The sequence below is a fragment of the Phaenicophaeus curvirostris genome, chromosome 17 (genome assembly GCF_032191515.1).
Source record: "Phaenicophaeus curvirostris isolate KB17595 chromosome 17, BPBGC_Pcur_1.0, whole genome shotgun sequence".
Classification (NCBI taxonomy): domain Eukaryota; kingdom Metazoa; phylum Chordata; class Aves; order Cuculiformes; family Cuculidae; genus Phaenicophaeus; species Phaenicophaeus curvirostris.
Window position 1 is genome coordinate 2,880,805 of NC_091408.1, and position 19,304 is coordinate 2,900,108.

General features: G+C 48.8%; 1 protein-coding gene across 2 annotated transcripts in view; it reads left to right on the forward strand.

Annotated features, from left to right (window-relative positions):
• The window catches only part of CORO1C (coronin 1C), a 56,695-nt gene that overhangs the window by 29,636 nt on the left and 7,755 nt on the right, over positions 1–19,304 (forward strand). For both annotated transcript variants that reach the window (XM_069870994.1, XM_069870995.1), the window contains exons 3-4: positions 10,264–10,386; positions 17,872–18,001. In XM_069870994.1, the coding sequence (XP_069727095.1) occupies positions 10,264–10,386; positions 17,872–18,001 (253 nt within the window). The remainder of the gene's footprint in view (positions 1–10,263; positions 10,387–17,871; positions 18,002–19,304) is intronic.

Here is a 19,304-nt window from a genome sequence, read left to right on the forward strand (position 1 = left end):
GTTTTTCTCCATCTTCCTTATCAGCCTCCTTTAAATACTGAAAGGCTGAAATAAGGTCTCCTCAGAGCCTTCTCTTCTCCAAGCTGAACAACCTCAACTCTTCCAGCCTCTCTTCACAGGGGAGATGTTCCAACCCTCTGCTCATTTTTGTGGCCCCCTCTGGACTTGCTCCAACAGATCCATGTCCTTCCTGTGCTGAGGACTCCAGAGCTGGATGCAGGGCTCTCCGTATGGTCTCACCAGAACAGAGTAGATGGGCAGAATCTCTAGGAGCAGTGCCTCAGACTGATATAAATTCCTGTCACCCCCTGGTACTGCATGGAAAAAATGACAGAGCATCTTTCGTCCACCCTTTATGGAGAGCGGTGCTCTCATCTCCATTTCTGATGCTCCACCAGCAACTTCCCTTTCCCTTAACTACACACTTAAAATGTCCTCAGGCTGTCATCAGCCGTGTCCTTTTTTTTCTCACTCAGCTGTTTATCTCTAGAAATAGTGACCAGAATTGAACACAGCATCCCACATGGCGATGTGCTACAGGAGCAGAGCAGCGAGTTCTCACTGGTGCTAAGCACAGCAAGCCAAGCCCCTACCCTGCTTAAGTAGGTCTCCATCTCCATTTTGCTCATCTTCTGAACAGCCCTTCTTTGCAAGCATTCTGGTTTGTGCTCATCCCTGGGCCACATGTCCTGCTCTTGCCCAAGCCATGCACAATGGCACAGATCTTGATTAGAAATCCCTTGCTCAACACAGTGCACGGTTGCGCTTGGGGTTGCATCACAGCACAATCAAATGCTGGTGGCAGGAGATATGCACCCTTCTTTCTCCTCCTAATATTTTCTCTGACCCCGGCAGGAATTCCCACTAATTCCGAGTGCATTCCTTTGCATTTTTAAGTGATATCTTACATTTGCAGGGGTTTTTTATGTGTGTCTATTTATTCCTCCTGCCTTCCTCTGTACTTGCCATTGCCTTTGTGCCCTCAGCGATGTTCCTGACTTGTCTAACACAGCTACTTAATTAATATTCAGATATAATGAGGTTTCCTGCGAGGCCGGAGCAGCTCCATTCCTGAACCCCCCAGCCTGACCCGTTCTTTTGCAATACACCGCGTTGTTGGCGTTGCTCTACCCAGTTCCTGTGTTCCTCATTTACTTTTATAGCCCTGGCTGATGAAATTGTTCCTTCAGTTCCTTCAGCACCCGAATATTTTGAGTCCCTGGAGCAGAGGAATTCAGAGTCCCTACTGCAGGATCCTCCCTGTTGTATTCAGGGGGTGGAAAAAGGGTCAATTTTAAACTAAGGGTTTGGCACGATGTTAAAATTGAGCCCTAACCACACACTTGCTGCTGCCGGAATCCACAGGAAAAATGTCCATCCGATAACTTAAAGGCATTGTGACCGCTGGAGCCCAGCGTGGTGCGGGTCACTCTGAATTCCTGCTCATGTGGCTTGGCCATCTGCAACCCTATGCTTCAAAGAGCCCAAATCAGCCCCAAAAGGGATTTTTCCCCTGATTTTAAGTGCCTTTACCTTCCTTTTAAATGCCTTTTCCTACTTTTAAGTACCCTTTTCCTCTTTTAAGTGCCATTTTCCTCCTTTTACATGCCCATTTTCCTCCTTTTAAGTGTCTTATATTCCTTTTAAATGTCCTTTTCCTCCTTTTACATGCCCTTTTCCTCCTTTTAAGTGTCTTTTCCACCTTTTAAATGCCCTTTCCCTCCTTTTACATGCCCTTTTCCTCCTTTTAAGTGTCTTTTATTCCTTTTAAACGTCCTTTCCCTCCTTCTACATGCCTTTTCCATCTTTCAAATGCCCTTTTCCTCCTTTTAAGTGCCTTTTATTCCTTTTAAATGCCCTTTTCCTCCTTTTACATGCCTTTTCCTCCTTTCAAATGCCCTTTCCCTCCTTTTACACGCCCTTTTCCTCGTTTTAAGTGTCTTTTATTCCTTTTACACGCCCTTTCCCTCCTTCTACATGCCTTTTCCTCCTTTCAAATGCCTTTTCCCTCCTCTTACATGCCCTTTTCCTCCTTTTAAGTGCCTTTTCCCCCCTTTCACATGCCTTTTCCTCCTTTTAAATGCCTTTTCCCTCCCTTTAAGTGCCTTTTACATGCCCTTTTCCCTCCTTTTAAATCCCTTTTCGCTTCCCCGGTCTGGGATCGCTGCCCTCGCCCGTGTGGGGGTCTGTCTGGGTGCTTTGAGGTGGGGGGGGGGGGGGGGGAGGAGGGAGCGGCCCCGCCCTCCCCGCTCCCTCAGCGCGCGCGCGCCCGCTCCCTCCGCAGCGGCACTGCGGCGGCCGCGGCTTTTTACCATATATGGTCATGGCAGCGCTCGCGGCCGCCGGCCGCCGGCGCGCTGATTGGCGGGGGCGGGGACGCGGCGCGGCAAGTGCGCGGCGCTTAACCCCTGCGCTGCCGCGGCCCCGCGCTGCGCCCCCTCAGGGAGCCCCTGGGGATGGCGTGGGGGTGCGAGGAGCCTGGGGGCTGCATCCTCCATCCCCGAGGGCTCCCTGCATCCTCCCTCCCCACTGAGTCCTTGCATCCTCCATCCCCAAGGGCTCCTCGCGGTCTCCATCCACCTTGGTTTCCTCCATCCCTCTTGGCTCCCCGCGTCCTCCATCCCTCTTGGCTCCCCGCATCCTCCATCCACAGGGGCTCCCCGCATCCTCCATCCCCGCATCCTCCATCCCCGCATCCTCCATCCCCGCATCCTCCATCCCCGCATCCTCCATCCCCGCATCCTCCATCCCCGCATCCTCCATCCCCGCATCCTCCATCCCCGCATCCTCCATCCCCGCATCCTCCATCCCCGCATCCTCCATCCCCCTCGATTCCTCGCATCCTCCATCCCCCTCGATTCCTCGCATCCTCCATCCCCCTCGATTCCTCGCATCCTCCATCCCCCTCGATTCCTCGCATCCTCCATCCCCCTCGATTCCTCGCATCCTCCATCCCCCTCGATTCCTCGCATCCTCCATCCCCCTCGATTCCTCGCATCCTCCATCCCCCTCGATTCCTCGCATCCTCCATCCCCCTCGATTCCTCGCATCCTCCATCCCCCTCGATTCCTCGCATCCTCCATCCCCCTCGATTCCTCGCATCCTCCATCCCCCTCGATTCCTCGCATCCTCCATCCCCCTCGATTCCTCGCATCCTCCATCCCCCTCGATTCCTCGCATCCTCCATCCCCCTCGATTCCTCGCATCCTCCATCCCCCTCGATTCCTCGCATCCTCCATCCCCCTCGATTCCTCGCATCCTCCATCCCCCTCGATTCCTCGCATCCTCCATCCCCCTCGATTCCTCGCATCCTCCATCCCCCTCGATTCCTCGCATCCTCCATCCCTCTTGGCTCCCTGCGTCCTCCATCCCTCTTGGCTCCCTGCGTCCTCCATCCCTCTTGGCTCCCTGTATCCTCCATCCCTCTTGGCTCCCTGTATACTCCATCCCTCTTTGCTCCGTGCATCCTCCCTTCCCCTTGATTCCTCACATCCTCCATCCCTCTTGGCTCCCTGCATCCTCCATCCCTCTTGGCTCCCAGCACCCTCCAGCCCCCGAGGCTTCACGCAGAGCCCAGTCTGAAGCAGCAGCAGGGGCTGGTGCAGCCGAGCTGCTTTTTCTGGCTGTGGAAATGCTTTGTCTGAGCTTCCTGTTTTCTTGCATGCACATGTGCAGGGGCTTTGCCAGGAACTCGCCATTCCCATGCTCCAGCGAGAGCCACAGCCACCGTCTGACTTGCTGAAAATTGCAATTCCCACAGGTTGCTTGGTCTGCAGAGAGGTGGCCTCCGTTAGAACGAACCATGTATTTTTAAAAAGCTGGATTTTACAGCGTGTGGATGATAAGAGGCAAGCTAATCCGTACACACCAGGGAAAACCACTGGAAACCTGCCTGTTTATTCTGGACTGGATGACTGGAACAGAGCAGAGCGTCAGTGCAAAATATTGCTGTTAAACTGGAAGCTTGCAGGCTTTTAGAGCTGGTTATCTTTGAGCCTTATTCCAGGCAAAATAGTGGGTGCACAGGGAGGGAACCCCAAGGTAAAGCTCTTCCATCCTGTGATGCATCCTTGCTGGTGGGCAAGTGCTGCTGGATGTGATGGAGATCATCCCCAGCGTGGTGGGGAGTTAAGGGAGAGTCAGGCAGGTAAGGGACAAGCAATTCTCCTGATTACATTCATGATCCGAGGACTGGAGCAGCTCCCACCCAAGGACAGGCTGAGAGAGTTGGGGTTCTTCAGCCTGGAGAAGAGGAGGCTCCAAGGAGACCTTAGAGCAGCTTCCAGTGCTGAAAGGGGCTCTAGGAAAGCTGGGGAGGGGCTCTTGATCAGAGAGTGCAGGGATAGGATGAGAGAGAATGGTTTGAAGCTGAAAGAGGGGAGATTGAGGTGAGATCTTAGGGAGAAATGGTTTCCTGTGAGGTTATCCTTAGCACATGGATCAGGTGTTAGGTCTACATTACAGCAGAGCTGGATACAAGTTTCTTTTTCTCTAGGAAAATCTTTGCAGTTTGTATCGGCAAAGAATAACACTGCTGCAAATGGTTTGTTTTGTTTGAGTTGCTCTAGAAAGATGTCTTCAGCTGAAAGTTGTGTTACATAAAACCTTTAGAAGAGGCTTATTCAGTCCTCTTTGGATCTGCCTGTTATTATAGTTTCCATCTGTGTGCCTGACTCCTTTCACATCGGCAGCGTTCCTATAGGAGCTGTGATCAGCCCTGAGAGGCAATTAGCACGTGGGTGAGTGAGCGCACACCTCAGGAATTATCTCCTTGAAAGAATATGTTGTTCTGCAGGTGACATGCCTTCGTGCTCAACCACAGCGTATGTAAATTGTTAATTAGCTGTGCCAGGGTATGCAGGGAAGTGATGGCTGCCCCATCCCTGGAAGTGTTCAAGGCCAGGTTGGATGGGGCTTGGAGCGATGTGATCCAGTGGGAGATGTCCCTGCTTTAAGATTCCTTCCAATCCAACCCATTCTATGATTTTTTCCAGTGTAAAACATCCTGCAGTTGCACCCAGCTCTGATCTCCCTGTTCTCCGATGAGCTGCAAGTGCTTGGTGCAACCCATGAGATCCCTCGGCTCTTCAGCTCCTCTTCCAGCAGTGTGAGACGATCCTCACCGCTGCTGCCTGCTCCACCCAGCTACCCACACGCCTGAAACACTCCAAACTGTGCCTCGAGCTGCCATCCCAAATCTGCTGGGGCCGTGTGGTGCCGTGGTTTTTAAAGCCCTGCTCTGTTGGCTTTGTGCAGGATTCCTGTCTGTCACCACGGTTTTCTTCCCTCGTCTTTGTGCATCCATTTAGGTCTGGGCTCTCCGGAACAAGGACCTTTGTCTCCGTTCTGTAGCAGCCTGTAATGCCTACTGTAATGTCACAGCCCCGCAGCTGTCGAGGTGATAAAACAGGAGCTGAGGAAGATTTGGAGGGCACAAGCTGTGTTCGCAGCGGTCTGGTTTGAAAGCAGAATGTAGTTATCAATGCCTGAAAGTCTCGTCTTGCATGGCGTTACAGTAGAGCTTTGGGGAGTGACACTTTTCATAATCTCCTGAATTAGTTATGGATGCCTCGACTGGTTTGCGGGGTGACTAATGGCTGTTTGTCACGGTCACGAGAGCAGAGCAAAGCACTTTCCTTACATCCTACTGCTATGGTTTCTCCCAGCTGCCTCCTGCTGCTGCAACCAGAGGTGGAGTCGTGGTGGCCAGAGCACAATGAGCTTCACTCGATTGGGTTTAGTGAAACTGGAGTTTGTTGTAAGGACAGTTTAGCTAAGAAAGATGCAGTTTAGCTAAGGAGAAAGGAATATTTTCTCAAACATAGAAAAGGTGCTTGTTGGGTTGCGTTTCAGACTTTGCGGTTGTGACCTGATTTCCTTCCTCAAACTTCTGTGAAGTGAGGGTGGGGGAACTGCTGTTGCTTGTGCAACTCGATGCCACTTCCCTATTTTCAGTGGTGATTTTAATGAGTGCAGCCATGGGTTGGGGGAAGCAGCTGTTCTCTGGGATATTTTTACCATAATCCATGAGCTGTTTCCTCCAACCAATTGCCCTTTTCTGGCAGAGAAGCCATTGTAAGACAGTCAGTTCATAAAGCTCCCACTTTTAAAACAGTTTACCTGTGATGCTTCTCTGACCCTTCTGGATTTAATAACAATTTTTCTTCTCATCTGTCATTTTTCTTCCTTTCACTTCAGTTTTGCAGTCTTCAACTCGAGGAAGACTTAGATCTGTTGGAGCGAGTCTGGGGGAGGCCACGGAGATGATCCAAGGGCTGGAGCACCTCTCGTATGAGGACAGGCTGAAGAGAAGGCTGCGAGGAGACCTTAGAGCAGCTTCCAGCACTGAAAGGGGCTCCAGGAAAGCTGGGGAGGGGTTTTTGATCAGGAAGGGCAGGGATAGGACGATGGGGAATGGTTTTAAGCTGAAAGAGGGAGATTGAGATGAGATTTTAGGAATAAATATTTTCCTGTGAGTGTGAGGAGGCCCTGGCCCAGGTTGCCCAGAGCAGGGGTGGCTGCCCCATCCCTGGAGGGGTTCAAGGCCAGGTTGGATGGGGCTTGGAGCTCCTGATCCAGTGGGAGGTGTCCTAGCTCATGGCAATGGGGTTGGAACTGGATGGCCTTTAAGGTCCCTTCCACCCAACCATTCCATAATTCTCTGATTTTTCCTCATCTGAGATGCACGAAAGCCCAATGTGAATTAATTTGGTAAGGTCAGCTTCCAGCCTATTAATGGACCTGAATATTGAGTGAGCTTCTAGTAAACACTATCCAGCATATTAGTAGTAAACTTCAAATTCACCTTTTTGGCTAACTTTTTATGAAATGCAACTCTGCGTTTCAACAGTTGTTACTGTGATGTGTTGCTCAACCGGACTCCTAATGGATTATGAGAAGGATTTAATTTCTTGAAGTCGTACCGAGTTAATTTTAAGCTGTGTGTCAGCACTTGAGATTTATTTTAAATCCTTAACTAATTAAAGTATTACATTTTAAAAATGAATAAAGAAATGCCCAAACCTGGGAGTGTCACACGAGTGTGAAAATGCACCCATTTGGCAGCAAAGTCACAAACTTCGCGGTGTTCTCGAGGCAGAAGTGGTTTTTTTACAAGGAATTGTGTTTAGAGAGGTTGAGTTTGGTGATTTTACAGGCTGGCTGGTGTTTTAATACTATACTGCAGGTTTTCTGGTCTTTCCCTTTTGGCAAAGCCCCCTAAATATTGGTTTTAAAGCTCTCGTGTGCACAGCTAATCCTGCACGATGCCGGGAATACACGTCCCCTGCTCTGGAGAGGGAAATGCTGCTGGGAGGAGGAAGCTTGCGGTGTAGCCTGTGCAGATGGTATTTACAAAAGTGGCTTAGAGAGGTGGTAAAGCAACACATTTGAGTTAAACCCAGCTCGTTTCGTACCCAGCTGGGTGGTTGAGGGGATGATGTGCTGGGTCAGGCCGTAGGGTGGTGACGTGTCCTCTGACAGCACCCCTCTCATCCCCTTTGAAGAGTTGCACCTTCTAACAGAAGTGATTTTACAGTGGAGCAGATGAAGTGCATTTAGAAGCTTGCCGAGGAGAGGTCTTGCTCTTTGTTGTGTGTTCAGGAAAGCACCGTTATTTCCTTTGCCCTGCAAGGACAGGTTTGTGTCTCTGACCACAGATCAACAGCTTCTCTGAGACTGGCTGGACTGCTGGCTGAACTGCAGCTTCAAACGGCACTGCAGCCTTTTACAGTCACCCCTTCTTTCCCCCTACACCCTTGTTTATTCTCATTTTGCTGTTTTGACACTACTCTTTGAGCAGCTGGGTTGGCCCTTCCGTGCAGCAGTGCCATGCCCAGTCGTGGATGTTGATACTGCTGGGCTGTGCGTCTCTCCTCACGTTGTCTTCTGCCAGGACCCAGGGAGTGATGTGTTTGTAAGCAATGTGACATCTCCTCCTTTGTGCTCCGATTGCTTGAGTTTATAATTTTTTGTAAGTAAATGTGATCGAAGTTGCTGCATCTCCCACTCTGCTTCCAAATAACATCTCATTGTCCCTATCCTTACTCTGTTCTCTTGTTAGAAATGGCTTTTGTACGTCACTGTCTCCATCCAGGCAGGGAAAGGGTACACTTTACAGATGATGCTAACCTTTAACATGGGGCAAAGATATTTCTGTTCAGTTTGGTTTAACTTCCCCTTTGTACATCTGCAATTTCCTCTTGATTCAGATGACTCTGCTCTGAGAGATGTGTGATGATGTCCTTGTCCAAAACAGCTCTGGTGCATCCATCTCAAGTTCCTCAACTTGGTGACAAGACTGAGCTTTATTCTTGCTTGGTAACTAGACTGAGCTTTATTCTTGCTTGGTAACAAGACTGAGCTTTACTCCAGCTTGTTGTTTCTGCTGAGGATGGGGACTCTTCTCCCTGGAAGCCCATCTCTGCGCTGGTCCCTTCTTTTTGGCATTGAGAGCTTCCTCTTACCACAGGCTCACATGGAGCTGCTGTTGCCTCGTTTTCCTCAGAGCTCTCCAAATGCTGCCGTTTATGAGCTAATGGAGATACAAGATAGCTGGTTTAAAAAATGAGCTCTGTTTTAGGTGATCAAAAGCAGGCGGCGGGGCTGCTGGTCCCTGCGGTCAGCCGGCTGCCACAGGCAGTTGGCTGCTGCTGCTCCTGCTGCTCAGGTTCATCCTGATCAAAACAGAAAGGTGAAGTTTGGGGTTTAATTTGTTCAAATGGATTTTTTTTTTTCCTCCTTGCAGTAATAAATTACTATAAAAACCCTAAACTGAACTGACAAGCGCCTGTGCGGCCTGCAAATCATTATCATGGGCTCCTCGTAGAGGATTGCTCGGAGCAGGAAGAGGGACTCACTGACATCACACAGTATTAATCTTATTTTTCTTTTGGTTTAGGTCTATATTTGTATTTAGCCTGTAATGTGACTGCTGAAATACCTTCATGTGCATACGCTCTGCATGGTTCTTTTTTAATTAGGTAAATTAAAATGGATGAACTATACATGTCAGTTGAGTGTATTAATTTTTTAAATCCTATTTCACATTATGGCATCCAAGAGGGATTACACAAGCTTTAATTTTTGAATGTCTGGTTTATGGCTTTTCATCTACAACATTTTCACTTTTAATAATTCCAGAAGCATTTGAATCACTGTGATAGTCTTTTTTTTGAAGGCTAAATTAGACCGTTTAGGAAATAGTGGTTGTTTTTGTAACCTATTCTGTTTGAATCTATATCCTGTTTTGTTGCTAGTAGAGATCTTCAGGTCAGTAGCCTTCAACAGCCAGTATCCAGCATTATTCTGGTCCTTTGTACATAAGACAGCGTTGAATAGGAAAAGCTTTCCGCATGGAGCTGGGTCGGAGGCGTATATTAAGGGATGTAACCTCCGAGGTCGAGGAATGTTATCACCGAATGGCAGGAGTGAAATGCCAGCCATTTCTTCTGCGTGTTTAACCACGAAAGAAGACGACCCCGTCCCAGACCTTTCCCTGCTGCCTCTCTTCTCCTATCACTTGTGAAATTCCCTGGAAGAAAAAGCCCTTGGAGCGGACCTGAGTTCTGGTCCTGAAAGCGCAGGAGTCTTCTGCTCCCCCTGCCACAACTGTTATGTGTCTTTATTATGTTAAATGTTGCTTTCTGTGTGTGCAAGGCTTGACCAAGAGAGATAACGATGATTAACTGGATTGATTTTAATTCCCTTTCACATCGAGGAAGTTGGGGAATTAGGTGCATCAGCAGGTTTTGAGGGGTCAGATGCATAAGGTTGCTATGAGGCTCCATCTGCAAAATGTAGACCCAGTTGGCAAAGTTGGTGTCTTTGCAACGACTGCATTGGCATCACTGGATTTGTCACAGTTCAAGTGGAGCATCTCATTAGCTTCTTTTCTTAGAAAGTTTATCTGTGTAGGAAGCTTGGCAGGAAGCTCGTGGCCTTGGTCCTCCAGGCGTGGAGAGGCAGGTATGGATCAGGGAGGGTTGCTGTGGCAGTCTGTCTCGACAGTATTTGTTCCTGAAAACAGTATTTTACTCTGCACAACCGTGTCCTACAAACTTGCCATGTAAGCAAAATGCTTCAGTACTGAAGAAGAGTCTCTCATTCATTTCCTCTGCTGATACAGGAGATGATTCAAATTTCATTGAATTGTGGATACTGAAAGAGTTAATGTAGAATTAGGAAGCCTCATCCTCTGCTCTGTGAGGTGTGCTCTGTGCTGTCTGTGTATTACAGCTTTTTTTTCTTGTTTTCCCTCTTCAGACAGGCAGAATTGACAAGTCCTACCCAACGGTGTGTGGCCACACGGGACCAGTGCTGGACATAGATTGGTGTCCTCATAATGACCAGGTCATCGCCAGTGGCTCTGAGGACTGCACCGTCATGGTAAGTGGATTTAATTTCTCTTACGTTTGCTTTACACTCAGAATGCTGCTGCACGAGACACTTGTATTTCTAAAGACACCTCCTGTACTGATGCCGAGGGCAGAGTCCTTGCTGATATGAGGGTGGTCGTGGGTGTTCTGCAGATCACGTTTGGTCTCGGCTTAGGAAATAATGATGCCTTGGCTGCAGGACCTAGTGAAAAATTGGAGCGGGAGCGAGCTTTATTACTTGCATAACAGCAGAATGTGGACTCATAACTAGTGCTTTCTTCTTAACCTTCTGTTGGAAGAGGTGCAACCTTGAGCTTCTGAGAAGAATCTCTTCAATATTTTGAGTAACGGGCTTGGCGTATGTCTTCCTGCCTTTGTATTCGGTTGCTCTTCCATTTCTTCTTCCCCTGGGGATTTGGCTGATGTTTGAGAAGAGCAAAGTGAAGAAGGAGTGCCAGTCAGTGGTGAGGTTTTTTGATTTGTAGTGCTTTGCAGAAGGCTGAGATGGTTCCTTACCTCAGATGTCCTAATGGAGGTAGTGGGGTTTGTTGTGAAGAGGTGGCAATTGGAGGGGAACCAGCCTGTGAGATTTCAGAATTGCTTCAGGCTTTGATTTAAAGGTGACACTTCATTTTTTTCCAATATATACAGCTTGTGAGTGGGTGTCAAGAGGGCCTTTTTTGATAAATAAATAAAAAATAATCCAAATTCTGCACCTGCCAACCTTGATCCTGAGGCCTATGTTACCTCAGTCAGAGCCCATTGAACAATAGCCGACCTTGCTCCATGATGGATGTGGAATCCCATGTATGCAAACACAGCAGAAGAAGTGAAAGAAAATCCTTGTAAGATGAAATAATGCCAAATAACTTCAGTGATCTTTGGCCATATTTAGAAATGCTGTAGGCTGAATGTTATATTGAAATCTTATTATAGATCATGTCAGATAAATTCCTTTGCTTCTGTTCATCGTTAAAATGTTTGGGAGGGGATTCATCCCAAGAGGCTTATCTTGGGACAGCTCTTGCCTGTGATCTCTCAGTCTTGGAAGCCGAAGCATGTTAACAAATGTACTATATTTAATATTAAACAAAACAACGAGCTTCTGTGTTTGTAACGTTCACTACTGGGCCAGAACTAAGCTTTGAAGGATGCAGGAATTTTCCTCCAGAAACCAGGGTCCAGAAGGGCTGCGAGTCAGAAGAAACGGTTTCTGAAACGTGAGCATCAACAAAAGCAGGCGACGTGAAGGTCCATGAAGCAACATAAGTCTCTAATCCAAGTGCAATGAGAAGTATGTTGTGAGGCTCCAGAGGGATTGAATTATGTAGAAAAACCAACAGTGTTCAATTACAAGTTGTCCAAATGCTCCTAATGAAGCCACAAACTGACTGTGAGAGTCTGAGCCTCCAACTGCACAAACAAGCTTTGTGGGGTGGGAGTTTGTGGTGTGTTGTCTGCTTGGCAGTTGCTGCTCATCCGCCCCAACTCTCTCAGCCTGTCCTCATCTGGGAGGTGCTGCAGCCCTCGGATCATCTCCATGGCCTCCTGTGGACTCCCTCTAACAAATCCATGTCTTTCCTGTGTTGAAATGATGTGTCCCAGATGACTTGGGACACTTGTTAACTGGGCTGGACAGAGCTGGAGTATGTAAAGAACAACCCTGGCCTGGCCTGTTTGGAAACAAACTGGATGAGCTAATGAGCCTTCCCATTTTTAATTGTTTTTCTGTTCTGGCACCAATAGTTTAGCATCCTGTTTTCTTTGATTTTCTTCAGTAAAGGTTTTGGTATCCTGCTTCCTGAGCAGCCTGTCGCTGCATAAGCTCATCTTACTTTAAAGGATGTGCGGTTGCCCATCAGCACTGAACTCTTTATTAGCCTACATGAAATGAGAAAAAAATGATGCAGTAGAGGATATCACGTGGCTTTCTGCAGAAGTGCCAGCTGCTTTTAAAAAACTACCTTCTGCTTTTAAAGACTGTCTGTGCCTTGGCAGTCAAGGGTTTAGGATCTTACCCTCTGCCACAACAGATCTCATCAGCGTCAACTGGACAAGTATTGAGGGAGGGAGCGTAGCCATGAGATGCTATCTAACCATCATCTCTGAGATGAATAGATCTGATTCCCTGCAGCCTTATCTCTGAACTGTCTGCAACCTTTGTGGTGGTGCACAAGGAAGGCTCGCTTGGCCCTTTCAGAAGCTAAAAGCATTGTAAAATGTCAGATTTATAGAAGGTGGAAACACCCTGTGAGCTGCATATAAACCATGAGCAGGTGTTGTATTTGAGATATTAGAGTAGGGGTTGAACTAAGGGATAGGGAAGGATCTTTGTCAATACTGCTGGGCTTTGTAGCTGGGACAGCTTGAGAGGTTTAACTCTGTGCGGCTGTATTGAGATGTTCTGATGAAATGCACTTGCTAGGTGTGATCTGACTGCTTCAGGTGATACACCTATTCATTTTCAATTCCTGAAGGGCCTACAAGAAAGCTGAGGAGGGACTGTTTACAAAGGCTAGTAGTGATGGGACAAAGAGCAGTGGGTATAAACTGGAGAGGGGCAGAGTTAGCCTAGACATAAGGACGAATTTCTTCACGATCAGAGTGGTGAGACACTGGAACAGGTTGCCCAGGTGGGTTGTGGCTGCCCCATCCCTGGAGGTGTTCAAGGCCAGGTTGGATGGGGCTTGGGCAGCCTGATCCAGAGGGAGGTGATGCATTCATAAATGATGTGGACATAGGAAAGAAAAAGATGGTTGGGGACAATATATAAGTCAGCTCTCCCTTATCAGACCTTAGTGTGGGTCAGTGGATAAAAGCATCTCACTGAAACCAGCAGAGGAAAAAGTAGAATGGACTCCTCCAAAACACCTCCTGCTTTCTTCTCTGGTGGAGCGTAGGCTTGTGGAGGAGCGGATGCTCTTCCTTCATCCCACGCTGGGTATTCCTTGGACACGCGTTGGCCCCTGTCCCCTCCTGCCCTTGCCAGTTGGAGTGCAAAGCCAACAGATTCCTTTTGAGTTGGCAAATGCGACTCGCTTGAAGTGGTTTGAGACATAAAGAAACACTTGTAGTCTGCAAGGGTTTCAGTATTTCCTCTTTATGCCTTGTTCTCCAGAATGTGGCCCATTTCATGTGTCCAGTGTAGCACGAGAGCCCTAAGCAGAGCAGCCCCATTTCCTTGCTGAATTTCTTTCCTCTTGCAGAAGAGTGGGATGGGGAGTCCCCATCTCCTCCACTCCAAATTGCTTTCAGAAGGACCTCCTTTAAAACACGCAGATACCTTCTGTAGTGTTCTCTACGAAGAATGATTTTCTTGTGCCAACAAATGAGGAATTACTTAAATATTCGTGCTTGATGTTCTGCTGAATGACTGTAATGCACTGCAGGGCTTTTAATTCAGCTGGAAAGCGTTTGATTCTAGAAAGGCTTTAGATGGTATCAGATGGCCTTTCTCAGGTATGGAAAAATTGCTTCATCAGAAGGTGAATACTAATGAGTTTGCGTGTAATGGCCAGACTTGAGTTCTTTTGATGGAGAAAATTGCTTCAGTAATTAAACCAGAGCCTTTGCAGTGACTGGGATACCAATCCAATCACAGACAGTTAAGACGTGGTACCAGGACAGGATGAACGAGGACTGGTTTGCTGTGGGGAGGGTCTTGCATCTAAGAAAAACGGATGCATAAAGCGCCTTTTCCTACAGTGATATGAGAGTAGGGGTGTGAGAAAACCCAGGGCTCAAAATCGTTTGTTTCCTCACATAATGTGGATGTAGGAATTGGTGTTGTTTCTAGAATTTGACTTACTCTCCTCTGCAGGTCGGTGCAGAGCCAGAATTTTGATTTTCTGTAAAGGGTATTTAAAAAGTGCAAGAAAAGTTTGCTTGATTGTCTTCCTCACACACTGTTTGTACATAAGGTCGCCCTCCTGCTCTTCCTCTGAGACCCAAACCTCTCCACCCCGCTGTGACTTCACTTCCTCCATCACAAACAAACCAGCCACGGTAACTTAAAAGAAACCCACAAAACTGAAATAAACCCCAACAACCCGAAACAACTGGGGGAGCTCAGAAGCTGTTACTGATACCCAGGTAATCTTGCACTATTCCAAGGTTTCCTTTTTGTCCCCCTGTGGAGTCCTGCAGGCTGGGTCCTGCATCCAAAGTGAAAGTTCCTTTCTTTGCCCCGCACATCCGATCCCATCCCACGCAGAGGGCAGGCACCCCTCCCCATGCAGGAATGAGTGGGCCAGGGCGCTGGGGAGCACACCCCGACCTTTCACACTCCTAGCTGCTTTTTGCAATCCCAGGCAGGATTATTAGGTCAATAGTTTCTGTAACCTGCAGGGGATTACACTGGTCTGCAGCTGCTGTAAACTATAGGGGCTTTCCCTGGGAGAAAAAAAAGTCTGCCTGTCCTCCAGAGAATTTTAAAAACTCCTTTTCATTGTTTTTTCTGCCTCTTATTCCTCCCTTTCCTCTCCCACCCTCTGTGCTCGCTGGCTTATGTTTAAACTTGGAGGTTTTTGGCATGCAAGACACTTTATTATGAAGTTGTGCTTGCAGAGGAGATCCCTGCACCATTCCCAGCTGGAGAACAGGAACGGGAATCGCTGGGACCCCATCCCTTTGCTCTGGCTGCCCCTCGGCAGGGAGCAAGGTTGGCTGCAGCTGCAGGTAGAGAAGCTGCTCCGCCCCGGCTGCTGTCCCTGTGTGGCTTTTCTACAGGTCGCGCTTGGCTGAGAAGTTCATGCTGCTGTTTTTGTGAATAAATTCCATTTTCAAAGCCTCCTTCACAAAGCGGGAGGCTGAGTGAGTTGAGGCAAGCCAATTTATCACACCACTTCTCTCAGGGGCAGAAATGGCTGTGTTCATCAAGGCTTGTGTTTTTAAGGGCTCTTCAAGACTCTGGAATAACCAGATGTCTGGCTTCCTGCTTAATCCTCAGTGTAACACCAGCTTACATAGGCCAGTCTTGACTGTCACGACCTTTTCATCTAGTGGAGAAGTGGGTTTGGTGTTTTATCTGTTTCTCATCCCCACATCAACTGTCCCCCAGCATCTGCCTGCCAGGTGGAGCTGTCAAACCCAAGCTGCTCGTGTGGAGCACCCTCTACTCCTGCTCTGCTGGGCGTCTCCTGGCTCTCCTGCATGGCCTCTTCTGCTGGCGACTCCCAGCTCTCATGTTCTCTTTCCAACTTTCTCACTGGTTTGGGTAATACTGGTTTCCTGCAGGGTTGGATCAGTCCTTACAGCTCTGAGGAGCCGGAGGTGATCCAGCGGAGAGACCCACGTGCAGTCGTGATGTGAAGTGGAGGTACCAGTTTTAGCAGACTAGCATTAAAGTTCCCCTGGCAGCAGATGCGTTCGCTTCTGTCAGGTTATTGTTCCCTGGCTGGTAAGAAGAAAGCTGCTTCTATAAAACTGCTGTGTGGCCAGCAGGGTGAGGAAGGGGATTCTGCCCCACTGCTCTGCTCTGGTGAGGCTCCACCTGGGGTCCTGCATCCAGTTCTGGAGCTCTCAGCACAGGAAGGAGATGGAGCTGTTGGAGCGGGACCAGTGGAGACCGTGGAGATGATTCGAGGGCTCTGGAGCATCTCCTGTATGAGGCCAGGCTGAGAGAGTCAGGGTTGTTCAGCCTGGAGAAGGCTGCGGGGAGACCTTAGAGCAGCTTCCAGTGCTGAAAGGGGCTCAAGGCAAGCTGGGGAGGGGCTCTGGATCAGGGAGGGCAGGGTTAAATATTTTGCTGTGAGGGAGGGGAGGCCCTGGCCCAGGTTGCCCAGCGCAGGGGCGGCTGCCCCATCCCTGGAAGGCCAGGTTGGATGGGGCTTGGAGCCCCTGATCCAGTGAGAGGTGTCCCTGCCCATGGCTTGAGGTGGGACTGGATGCGCTTTAAGATCCCTTCCAACCCAACCCATCTATGATTCTGTGATTCTATAAAAATTGATGGCTTTCTAACCCTGTTTTATCGTGTAATGAGCAGGTGAAGTGACTCCTTGCAGTTGGTGAAGCGTGTGGTGTTTCAGCACAGCCCTCCAAGAACTCGCTGTGGCTGCAGCCACTCGCAAAGCTGGTGTCGAGTTGGCAGTGAGCAGGACGACATCCTGCTTCTCCCAGCTGAACAGCTCCAGTTTGCAACCCAGCTTTTAAAACTTGATTGCTGGTTAAAGTCTTGGTTGGTTGTTGCTAGCGCTGTTCCATCAGGCAGGAAGATTTTCAGCCCTTGGAGAGAAATTGCCTATGAGATTGTGCGCCGATTGCAGGTCATTCCTCCCGGAATGCTGAGAATACCAAGAGGGATGGCATTGAGAGCTGTGTCAGTGAGAAGTGAAATCATTTTAGGGTTATTTAGAGGTTGAGCTGGTATGTGCTGGGAGTTTTTGCATCTCAGCAGGGTTGATTTCAGCAGCAGCCAGCCCTGTGAGAAGGGAGAAACTGGGATTAGTGCAAAAATCCATGTCACCCTCACGCATGTCTGTCTGCCTGGCTTCCGAAATCCGCTCTGGGCTTGCATCTGCTGGCTCTGACAGCTTGCTTGGGCACCGTGGGCAGGGTCTGGCAAGCCCTGTTCCCTAACTCCAGGAAATCAAACAATGGGAGATGCAGGAACTGTGCTCTAATGCTGCCACCTATCTATAGGCAGCTATAATTGCTCACTGATGAGCCCTCTATTTAAGTTTTTACTACCCTAAATGTAGGTCAAATTCAGTTCAAAGATGATTCTCCAATGCTGAATTGCAGGAATAGTTTTGGTAGGGCTGATCCTGCCCTGGGGCATGGGGTGATGGGCTTGGTCTCTCCCATTCCTAGTCCCTGCCAGTTGCAGAAGCTGCCTCCTTCAGTGCATAAGCCTTTGACTCTTCAGCTGAAATTCCAGTGTTCTGTGATGCTCGGGGGTCTGTTCCTCCTCCTGGAAGTGCTTGTAGCAGGATTGTGTAACCGAGCAGGCAAGGAGCAGACAGGTGGTTTTTGCTGCATTCCTGCAATGCCAACTCAGGCTACTTCAGCCTCTGCCAGGACCAGGCTGCTCTGAAAGAAGGCCCTAAATGTAATAGGAAAATTAATTGCTAGCATTTCTAAAGAAATGAAAAATCAGTGCCGGTATAGCTGCAGCATTGTTCCTCCAAGGGACAAGCATGATTTGAAAAGACAGCAGCTTGTTCAGGTGGAATTCGAGGTGCAAGGTGGTTTGAATCCATCTCAGGCAGCGCCTGGCACAGATGGATCTCTGGACACAGCGATAACGGGGCATTGTCAGAGTAAGTAGCCAGCGGTTCTGTGCTGGCAGTGTGAGGTAGGAAGGATGTTACACACAGATCGGCCAAAGGTTTATTGGTAGCTGGGAATAATTCCCTCCCCATTTCGCTCTTCCTGTTTATATCGAGAAGTGACAACTCAGACTTCTGCCGCGGAGCAGGGTGCAGGAAGCAAACAGGTAACGTGCTCTTCAAAGAGGATGGCCCTTGGCTAACCATCTTTCCTTTCCCCTTTCCAGGTGTGGCAGATTCCCGAGAACGGGCTCACCCTGTCCCTGACAGAGCCGGTGGTGGTGTTAGAAGGCCATTCCAAGAGAGTCGGCATTGTGGCTTGGCATCCCACAGCACGCAACGTGCTGCTCAGTGCAGGTACGGTGTCTCAGCTTTGCTTGCCCATCAGGTATTTTGGAGAAGAGCTTGTTGACTCCTTCTCTTTCTTTCCTCTCCCAGCTGCTTAGGGGCAGTGAATCTCAAGATAATGGCAGTGAACACCAGGGCATGTGGGTCACAGCCCCCTCCTTATCTTGGCCTTTCATTACCTTCAGTTGGCAGGGGTGAGAACCAAGAGATTGTCTGGAGGCATGAATTACAGTAGTAAAATTCTTCCGGACGTTATTTGACCTGCAGGTTTTATCCACTGATAACTATGTGCATCTGCATTCTCCTCATCCCTGTGTTTATATACTTTTATAAAAGGCCCAACTGTTTCTCCTTCTCGCTGATCCCTTCGAAGTATCCCAGAGCCCGGCTGTTCCTCCCACATGCTTCCATTTTCAAAACTGTTTGCTTGACTGTATGTTCTGTGCAGCGAGATCCTTCTGACCGCTGTAAAACAGTCACATCATTATGGAAATGAAATGGAGAAGTCATATCCATTAGCACGATCTGAGGCTTTCATAGCGTGACCTTTCGGTTGGAGCCCAGTAAAAGGAGTAAATCCTTTCAGCTGGGCTGTCAGATGAACTGGTGTTTTCTGGGGTTAAAAATACCTCCCAAGGTACCAGTTTGATCTGGTTTCTCCAAAAACGTCCGACTTGCAGATCTTGTGGCAGGCAATGTGATGAAACCCAGTGTGAGAATGTGCAAAAGGAGGAGGTTGTTCTTTCACAGCTTCCTCAGGCTCAAGCATCAAGATGTGTGTGTCCAGGCACTCTGGCCAGGATTACTCCTGAGAAACACAGAGGAGAGGGGATGCTGCCAGATCACTGCAGTCTCCAGGATTCTTCGTCCTTTTGCTCTCTGGTCCTTGAACAAAACCACTTGCCTGATGGTTGTAGTCCTTGTGAAACTCAGCTTTTGCTGCCTGCCATTCTTCTTTTCCCATTGTTCTGCTCTTTCTCCTGCTGTCACTTCCCTGTTCTCCATCCGTTACTCTTTCTGCCACCAATCTCTCTGACTTGAGAAGGCAGAAAGAGTAACAGTGACACGGATTGGCTGGGATGGTGACCATGTGCGGGAGCAGGGATCAGATGCTACTACATAAACATCCTCTGGGGCAGTTACAGCACTCAGAGAACAGGCTTGGTGCTTTCAGGGGAGGAACTTCATGCCCTCTCTGTCTGCTTCATCCCTGCTCTGGGCCTCTGTTTGAATTGAGGATGTGGTACCTGGGGCTCCGCGTACACGATGATGCACAGAACGTGTTCAGATCAGCATCTGAAGCTTTGGAGCT